Here is a 9,899-nt window from a genome sequence, read left to right as displayed (position 1 = left end):
TGGATGACATTAATTTAGATAGCTAGGTAAACACAGTCTTGCTCCCCTGTGTACATGGCGTGTGTGGTCTGTGTGTGTGGGGGGGGGGGGATCTCTGTGTGTGTGTCTGGTCTGTGTGTGGGGGATCTCTGTGTGTGTGTTTGTGGTCTGTGTGTGGGGGATCTCTGTGTGTGTGTCTGTGGTCTGAGTGTGGGGGGATCTCTGTGTGTGTGTCTGTGGTCTGTGTGTGGGGGGATCTGTGTGTGTGTGTATGTGGGGTCTGACATATTTATTTTAATCATGTATATATTTGTTTTCTCAGGTACCTGGCTATGGAGGACGGAACATGACTTAAGTATAAATAAATAAATGTATGAAGAAATACAGGAATAAATAAATAAATACGTAAATAAATAAATAAATACAGGAATAAATAAATACAGGAATAAATAAATGACGAAATAAATACAGAAATAAATAAATGTTGAAATTAATACACAAATAAATAAATAAAAGAATAAATGCATAAATAAATATGGAAATAAATACATCAATGTATAAATAAATAAATAAAAGTCGAAAATAAAACAGAACACACGTTATTATATATCTTTCATTTATTTCTACATTTACGCGACATACATTTATTTATTTATGTATTTATGTGTCCGTATGCTAATGAGGTGGGCGGTCCTAACCTCAGTCTGAAGCAGGATTCGCCAATTGTTGGAGCCAGGCAGAAGCAATAGATTCGTGGCAAGTCACATCTGTACATTCTGTGTACATTGTCGGCAACTCGCTAATAATGGCTTCGGCTGGAAGGGCGCTGGCAGACCTTCTGCGGGATGCGGCTAACCAGCTTGAAAACTGTAAGTGACTCATGTTTTGGTCTAGTGTAAGACTGATATGACAATGTAAAAAAACTGATCTGTGTGTTAAAATGCCAATGTACAGTTTTGTACCCAATGTGGCGCTATGTTATGTTTTGTGCAGCACCAAGGACCGCTAACGCGCCAGTTTCGTCTCCTCCTCCTCATCCGTTACATAACGGGACTCCCAGACACCCAGTGGACGGTAGGTCTTTGCATCAAATTATTTGTAATGCAAATCCGATCAGTTTACTAAGTTTATATCGCCAATGACAAGTTATTTGATTCAGTTTCTGTCCACCAGCTTGAAGGGATCATTATATTTATAGTGTGTGATGCTAACGCTAACCAACATTTCCCCCCTGGATTCTCGTTGAATCATTATTTCCTTGCACTCAATATTGCTTATCTTCTTAACTTGATCCTAGCCGAAGTTTCAAGACTGTTTGGCCCCTACATGGGAGGGAGGAGGACGGCAGGGCGGCAAACCCTTTCTGGTCCTGCACACCTGCATTCTTATACCCATTTATTCTGTTGCCTTGAGGACAAGAATGCAGCCTTAGTCCCCAACCGATACGCCAAAGAAAGACTCGCTGCTGCTGGCTTTGGTGAAAAACGGCTCACATTTAAAGGTCTGTCAGTCATTAGAATGACGATTATCAATCGCTCTTTCCTTTTCTGTCTATTTTTTATGGTAAATGTACATTTGTGATATATAAATATATTGAGTTACCCTTACAATCATAACATTATCTTTATGTTAGATCTCTTATGTGTATCATCTATTTCTAGGCAGCCATACAGATTCAAATGAATTCCTCGAATTCTTGATGGATGCCTATCCAAAACTGCGGAACGGTGGCGGTTTCGAGTTGCTAAAAATATCTGGCACTACGAGAAGTCGCCACTTGATTGTGATCCCCTGTCCCAATGAGGGTTACTATGTCAGATATTTGAAGGACCCTCAGACCCAGATTGGCCATTCTACGGTTTTCATTAGACCAATGCAAAGAACCCTGAATTTGGACCCTGTAAGTTCCTCACTTCTATAGTGGTGTCACAATATTAAAGTGGAATCTGTGACTTACAGTAACATAATTGTTCGCTTGTGATGTAGTTTAAAACTATTTTGTTTACAGGCATGTCGATCAGAAGGCGACAACGTGTTAATTGGACCAAATCAGAAATGTGTCATCTGTGGAGAGGAGTTCCCCTTTTCCAGAATCAAGGATCACAGCAATAACTGCACGAGGTATTACTCTCTACAGAACTAAACATCACATTCGCCAGGCACACTGCAACTGCATGTGTAGACACACAATAACCAATAAGCATAAGGCTGTGGGATGCTGCAAATGGATGTAAAATATTTTGACATATCAGCACATCTGAGGTTTTATAATTATGGGGCCAGATATTAGTACTTTTTGTTCCAACAATCCCTCTGTAACACCATATTCTGCTGTCCTCTATAATACATTTAAATATGAAAGATATACATTCTGGATGTTGGTTTTGAGGAAAAGTAACATTTGGTTTACTTTTCATTCTATGTATATGCCCATCTTTTTCTAGAGTGTGATATGTAATGTAAAGTATACTAGACCAAATAACAGAAATAACCTCTTTTTACACTAGACCATCACAGAGCAGCGGTGAGGTACAGATTGAGTTGACAACTGAAAGGGCCTCCGGAAGTCAAGTTAGATTTGAAAGCACGTTCACAGGAGCACAGGGAAATGAGACAACAAGGGCCAGGAACACAAGACACTCGGTGCCACCTCAGGAAATGTTGCCTTCTCCTGAGGTAGTTGACATCGATCCCACTGAGGAAAGTGGCTTCTCTGGTGTGTAACATCCTTTATTAAGTACATCATGTATTGCAATAAGTTGTTGCTCTCTACATTTCACTTGATCCAATATTAATTTGGAAACCTTTTAAACTATTTTTAGATTGGAGAATAGCACCAGATCCCACAGAGGCAGCAAAGATGTTTAAAGAAGACATTTTAAGCCAGCATGCAACTGGAAAATCCTTGTGTCTTACTATGGATCTTGGAGACAGTGCAGCGGAAAGGGAAAGAGCAGTCCTTACTTTTTATAAGAAGGCAAATGTTGAGTGGGCTTGCCCCTTGACATGCACACTTAAGGGTAATTCGGTTACAAACAAAATCCAAGATAAAAAAATGAACAAACCATATTTTCGTTAAACTGATGTCTGTAGTGTGTGTTTACATTTTTAAGGAGATCCAGCCATTGGTGATGGTGTGACTCGGCATTTCTTTGCAACCATCATGTCAAAACTTCAGGCTGGTTTTGAGATGAAGTTTGGTAAGTAAATATTTACTATGGCTGATCGCTGGGTCTCAGCCACTAAGTTATGTGTGTTTTTGTACCAGTTCCAGGCTGAACACAGATCTGTCCCTTAACCCCAGAAAACAAAACGTATTCCTAAAACCTGATGTGATTGTAGCTGCTGTGAACATGTAGGTTTCTACAGGATCAACCAGTATCCAGTGGCGGTTTGATCATTCCTTTACTAATGCTTTGTGATAGTTGAATATCTATGTCCTTTACTTTACTATCAATTTACTTTGACTGTTTTCCTATATTTGCAGTGCCTGGAGGAACTCTTCTTTTTGAAGGAGAACAAGATCATCTGATTCCCTCCACTTCTCATCTCCTTTTGGAGAGTGACTTCTTTGTTGTTGCTGGCCGAATGATTGGACATTCATTCCTCCATGATGGGCCATGCCTAGGTGGACTGAGCCCAGCTGTCCTGCATGTGCTCTTTGGTGGATCCCCAGAAGAAGCCACAATAGATATTAAGGACTGTGTTGACCTTGATATCTGTGAGACAATCAAGTTGGTATGTTCAATGTTTTTCTAACCTATTTTATTATTCAACCTTTGGATATTATTTATTTAGCTGATCTACTTTCAGATACTGTTAACATCAAGTGGCTACACTTTGCACCAGCAGGAGTTACTGAAGCATTATAAAACACCATGCACTGATATATTAAATATCATTAGAACACTTATAGATGTCCTCCTATAAGATGTTTTTTGACAAAACATAGCTTTTACAGGTTACCAACTAACATGCTGATTATAAGTTAAACTTCTTATGTTGTATCAAAGTTGAATGTTTATACAAGTATTGAGAAATTAACGATTCTTATCAAATTCATTCTACTTGCCATTATTAGCTGGAGGGAACAGCAGAGTTATCATCAGAAGAAAAAAAGCTCATCAATGAGTTGGCACTGTCCTGGGATTTGCCTCTAGTTACATGTGACAACAGGAGATGGCTATTTGATAAACTGATCCTCCATGCTGTGAGTATTCTTAACAGGTCATATGAATCAGACTGACTAATCAGAGTTGAAGTTTTGAAGTAGGACCTCATTTTGGCATATCACATTTGAGCTTTTTTGTTAAATACATATTTGGATGTTAATAGTGTATTAAAACATGCTTATTGGGCTATTAGATCAATCAGGCTGCTTTGCTTTTCTACTGTGATGCAAATATTGTGCAGGTCCTTGGAAGAACCTCCAGACAAGTCAAGCAGTTACGAAGGGGTTTAAAAGAGACACTGATCTGGCCTCTTCTGACGGAGAGGAAAGACACGATTCCCCTTCTCTTTCCAAGAGCATCTGATTTGCAGTGCACACCACGGGTAAGTGATCTCATGCTGCTCAGTCAAATCCTTCCTCCTAACTCACAGGAGTTAGAAATTGGGTTTATTTACTACTCTCAGACCTACATTGCTTTAAGTTTATTAAAACAAACATTCACCTACGCAAACATATTTTGAAATGAAATGATGCTACTTGCTGCTTAAAAGGAGCTAAACCAATAGAACAACTGTATCTTTAGACTACTCTGCTGCTACACAGCAAAACCTGCAGTTTCTTGTATGTTCTGTTTATTATTGTGCTTTCACTGGGCTCCTTTCAAAACGAAATCTGTCAGATGGTGTTGGAGAAGATAAACTGGCCCACACAGGATGAGGATGAAGACAGTGAAGTCTCTTTGGAGGATTCCTGTAGGCTCACAGGATTCCTGCGCACATTTATTGAGATGGGTAAAACAACGTCTTCAAGCTTTGTTTACTGAAAGTTTGTAATTATTATAACGAAAGCTGCGCTTCCTCTGTTTTTATCTTTAAAGCTACAGTAACAATCCAAGGCGTAATTTAAGTAACATTATTGTTATTTAACTATTAACTGAAAGCAATTATAATAAAATGAATTTATTCTCTGTTTTATAAAGCATCTCCCGTTATCCTTGGGAAACTTGTGCAGTTCTGGATAGGATGGAATGTGCTTCCTAGACATGGCCTGGATGTGACCGTGGTGGAGAGCAACTTCCCCAGCTCTTCCACATGCTTTCACCAGCTGAAACTTCCAGGACATTACAAAGAGTACTGTATGTTTGAAAGGGACATTCTTGCTGCTATTTGGAGCACTGAAACTGGGTTCGGGATGGTCTGAAGAGACGGACACACCTTAGTACTAGATTTGTTGTCTTTTGTTTGGCCGGCCAAAAATGTATGTTTTCAGAGAGGAAAAAAAACTCAGTTAATGCCTATACTCCGGCCAGTTTGTGTAACACTGAAAATATATAAAGATAAACATGCTTTCCTTGTTATTGCACATAACAAAGAAAGCATGTTTATCTTTATATATTTTCAAAGTTTTAAATTGATATTCGTTACAAAATGTTCATTAACTGTAACAAATGTATATTTCTTGATGCATTACAGTAAGTGTTGATTCACAACAAGCATATGTTCAGTGCAACACATGTTTCAAATGACTACTGAACGTAACTTCATTACCATCTAATTTTTATTGTATTAAAATCGAAATATACTGAATCTTGGTACCAGCGTCTTCATGTAACTCAGTCAAATATTGTCACCTAATCGTCCTAGTCGAAACTTTAAAAGACTACATTTCCCACAGCAACAGACTTTTGATACACACACACATTTACTGTAGCATTTCAGTCAATAAGCCCACAGTTTGTACATAGACATTCCACACATTGGACAGAGGGCCATCAGGGTCTGGAAGTCTTTCCACTTCCTGGTCAGTCAGTGAACGTTGCAGCTGAACTTCAGGAACCATAACATGAGGCAGGCGATGAGCACATGGTCCAGTCCAGTCAACTCCAAACTCAATGTCAACCTGCAATTGCAAGAGCTAAAGTTAGAGTCAACCAAAATCAAAGTTTTAATATATTTGTCAGTTAATTCATTTTATATAACCGTTTTGTATCATCTCCTGGAATTCCTGATTAATGTCTCATGAACAGCTGACATCAATCAAATCATTAGAGAGCAGAAAGCCCTGATGTATCATTATCTTCCTTAACCGCTTGTTCTGGTTGATCACAGCATTTTAGGAATACCTCATAGAAGTGTTTAAAGTGCCGATGATATGCAGAATAAAATAATTCCATCACATTCAGTTTCCTCGACAACAGGCCACTATTTGTTACATTGTGAAACTATACTCACTTGTATTATTTGTTTTAAACAGTTTGTGTAATGACAGAAAAAGTGGGTATTAGTGTTAACATGGTCCCATGTAGGAAAGTAAAGTCAAAGTCAAAATAAAACTATTGAATACAATCAAACCTGTATATGTTCCTGCTGGGCCTCACGCTCATGGCGAGTCCACAGTTGCAGTGGGGACCGGTTTCCCTCAGTGCTTAGTCGGTGGCAGTTCCAGCCTTGCTGGAAAAACTGCAGGTGCTTCTGTATGTGGGGCACAAAGCACCAGTGCAGAGCATAGAGATGCACTTCACAGTCAGGATTGAGAAGGCCTTCTCTCTCTAGGTTGAAAAACATTGTGTAGAAGAGATCCAGCACTCCTACATAAACGTCTCTCCAGAGCCTTTCTATCCTTTTGAGGAAAAAGGAAGGAAAATATTTAGTCTGCTCAGTGAACAAAAAAAAAAAACTTACAAATATCACCTTTCACCTACCATAAATGGTAAGTAAATTTAGAATTGAATTACATTAATTAGAAGCTAAGTATTAACATTTTTGCCGATTTCAATAGGAAAATGTTCCTGATTAAGTGGCAAGTGCACAATAATGCCTCTGGAAAAAAGCTGGAAATTGGATTTAGCAAAAATCATTTTGCTTGAGCAAAGTTCATCAAACTTGGGTGAGGTTTTTATACTGTAAGCTTTGTTGAAACTGGATCAGGAAATATATCAGCTGAACATACTATGGATGTATAAAAAAAGACGGACTAATGCCATATTTATGCCACATTAACTGTTGTTGTTCAATATTAATGTAAGGTTCTCTTGACTGGAAAATACATTCAAAATCCAAGTTCCAACAGTAATTTGCCCGGTCATGCAACGTGCTGGGACTTCCACTAAATAGATGTTTGAAAAATATTGTTATCCTTCTTGTCAAATTATACAGTTGGTGTCATAATTATAGTGTTTGTATTATAGAAATATAACTTTTTTAGTTCTATGGTTTTATCTCACAGAGGAAGACGAACAAAAATACAATTAATAATAGCTAAAGACATATAGTTGACATTGCAATCTTTACCAAGGACTTAATTTGATAAAAGTTTGACTTGAAGTTTAAGGTACCTTTGATTATGGACACTCCTGCCAGCAATGTGTGAATTCCTGTTCTCTCCTCGGTTTGCCACCATGTAGCGTGCAACGTCAACATTTTCTCCACCTTTATCTGACCTCACACGTGATGGCACACCGTAGACATTGGCGGCTTCCAAAAAGCTTCTTAAAACTGTTGCTGCCCGATTGTTGGTGGCAGCACTCAAGTACACGATGAGACGACTAAAGCCGTCAATACCACCATGCACAACAAAACGCCACCTAAAGGGATATGTATAGGCACACATTAAGGTCAATCCACTAATGTATGTACAGACATTTACACATTTTAAAAGGTGCCTTATCCTACTAAAAGTTATAATTACAAAACATAAATCATCTTAATTTTGATAGTAAAAGTAATTTGCATGCAGAGGAATTTGGTGCAATTAATCATTTGATACATTTCATTTATATTTCTTCTTGCAGTGTTTTAACTTGTTTTTATGTCTACAGAATATTGTATGTTGCATTGTTAGAGGAGACTGAGACTTCAGATTTTCATAACCAACCAATAAAAAAAGCTATCATGCATATGACAATAAAGCCTTTGAATCTTGAAGTCTGGTTTGCATTGAAGCTGATTGATTATAAGAACACTTTAGATGGTCCCATCTTTTGTAACTGTAGTGAAGTGGATGTTTGAGCAATGCTTGAGTGTTAATGATTATACTATACCTAATCAGTTTGTGATTTCCGTCGATGTGCCATAAACTGTTCGGTGCTGGTACAAAGTACTTCCTACGCCTTCTTGGGTTCAGCTGCAGAGTGCGAATCAAGACTCCACCTGGATCAACACGCCGCATGGATTCCTGGACACGCTGTCCTGTTATATTCGGGGAAATGCAGAGATATGGTGTACTGCAAGTAACATAATGAAAAGTAAAGCATTCCTAAATATGCCAGAATAATGTGATTCATTATCAAGTAGTAAAAAAAAAACACTGCATGGAGGATTATTATAATAATAACAATCCCTTACTTTGTATGCGTATCCCTCGTGCATTCAGGTACCCCACCATCATTTTGTATCCAGAGTTGGGATGATGCTGTAGAATTTGGGTAACAGTTTCATCCAAACTGTTGTCATCTAACAGAGTTAATAGATCTTGGACCCTGATCATCAAAAATAACGAAACAATAGTAAGTCACAATAAACAATAGTCACCTTTTGCACTGTACAATCAAAACACATCAGAATGAGTGTGTTGCTCTGTACTAACCTGCATTGAAAGATGTAGGTGTCATCTGAAACAAATGAGCTGGTCTCTTAAACCTCATTACTATTATTAGGCCTACATCATGTCTGAGGTAATGGTACCTTTGCTTTGTGTACAAAGCATGTTTGTATCTTTGCCCCGACACATGTCTATCTGATGTATTGGTTTCAACATATAAATGGCCTATTACCATTTTAATAAATATGTAAACAAGTAGGCTAATTTGGATGGAGAAAATGTAGGCTAATGAAACGTTATCATTACTAAACACAAGTTAATGCGTCTAACAAATGTGTACACTGATATAGCCTACGCCAAAACAATAAAAGTAAGGAAATCCAGACAAAAAACGTGAAAGAATGCGGATTAAACCTACCGTATCCCGTTCTGTGTCATCCTCCGACGAATTGTTCTTTCGCACACCCCGAACACCTGCGCGATGTCCCCAGCGGTGTGGCCCCAACGAAGATGTGCTTCAATAACGTTTAGGGGCAACATGTAAGATGGACGCCCAAGGGTCGCCTCCTCTGTTTCCGAGAGGATTTCAAGTTGGCGGGCAACCTCTTGAAGACTCTCAAACACAGCTGGGTTAACATCCACATCCATGTCGAGCTGAGCCAAGTCCTCTATACATCGTTCCACACGAAACTGGACATAGTCTTTTGGTTCTCCATTCTCTAAATGGTCCGCTAATGATCGTAAATGATCTCCAATGGCTCTTAAATCAATATCCATAAATAAACCTTACAACTGTGGATAAACCATGGATGTATAAAGATAAGGGCTAAACAGTAAAGCTCCTGCATTCGAATCAGCGCGGTTATCCAGGCGTTAGTAGTAGAGCCCTCTGCCAGAAATGATCACACACTCCTGTAACCAATCCTGCTTCAGACTGAGGTTAGGACCGCCCACCTCATTAGCATACGGACACATAAATACATAAATAAATAAATGTATGTCGCGTAAATGTAGAAATAAATGAAAGATATATAATAACGTGTGTTCTGTTTTATTTTCGACTTTTATTTATTTATTTATACATTGATGTATTTATTTCCATATTTATTTATGCATTTATTTATGCATTTATTCTTTTATTTATTTATTTGTGTATTCATTTCAACATTTATTTATTTCTGTATTTATTTCGTCAATTATTTATTCCTGT

General features: G+C 38.2%; 2 protein-coding genes across 3 annotated transcripts; one reads left to right on the top strand and one right to left on the bottom strand.

Annotated features, from left to right (window-relative positions):
- The first annotated feature begins 570 nt into the window (after nucleotides 1–570).
- On the top strand, nucleotides 571–5,741 carry LOC117551855. Its single transcript, XM_034224919.1, has 13 exons — nucleotides 571–848; nucleotides 973–1,053; nucleotides 1,277–1,480; nucleotides 1,641–1,879; nucleotides 1,988–2,100; nucleotides 2,487–2,695; nucleotides 2,802–2,999; nucleotides 3,093–3,179; nucleotides 3,467–3,717; nucleotides 4,061–4,189; nucleotides 4,393–4,533; nucleotides 4,830–4,941; nucleotides 5,130–5,741. The coding sequence occupies exons 1-13, from the start codon at nucleotides 785–787 to the stop codon at nucleotides 5,348–5,350; spliced, it is 2,049 nt and encodes a 682-aa protein (XP_034080810.1). The 5' UTR covers nucleotides 571–784; the 3' UTR covers nucleotides 5,351–5,741.
- On the bottom strand, nucleotides 5,686–9,582 carry LOC117551856. Of its 2 annotated transcripts, none has more exons than XM_034224920.1 (6): nucleotides 9,108–9,582; nucleotides 8,494–8,627; nucleotides 8,190–8,337; nucleotides 7,485–7,733; nucleotides 6,502–6,769; nucleotides 5,686–6,049 (listed from the first exon to the last, which is right to left on the bottom strand). In XM_034224920.1, the coding sequence occupies exons 1-6, from the start codon at nucleotides 9,464–9,466 to the stop codon at nucleotides 5,852–5,854; spliced, it is 1,356 nt and encodes a 451-aa protein (XP_034080811.1). In that variant the 5' UTR covers nucleotides 9,467–9,582; the 3' UTR covers nucleotides 5,686–5,851. The 2 variants fall into 2 exon arrangements, with proteins under 2 accessions (XP_034080811.1, XP_034080812.1); XM_034224921.1 differs by having other exon boundaries at nucleotides 5,830–6,049; nucleotides 6,528–6,769.
- Between the last annotated feature and the right edge of the window lie 317 nt (nucleotides 9,583–9,899).

Source organism: Gymnodraco acuticeps, unplaced genomic scaffold (genome assembly GCF_902827175.1).
Source record: "Gymnodraco acuticeps unplaced genomic scaffold, fGymAcu1.1, whole genome shotgun sequence".
NCBI lineage: Eukaryota > Metazoa > Chordata > Actinopteri > Perciformes > Bathydraconidae > Gymnodraco > Gymnodraco acuticeps.
Note: the sequence above shows the minus strand (reverse complement) of the source record. Positions and strands in the feature narration are given on the sequence as shown.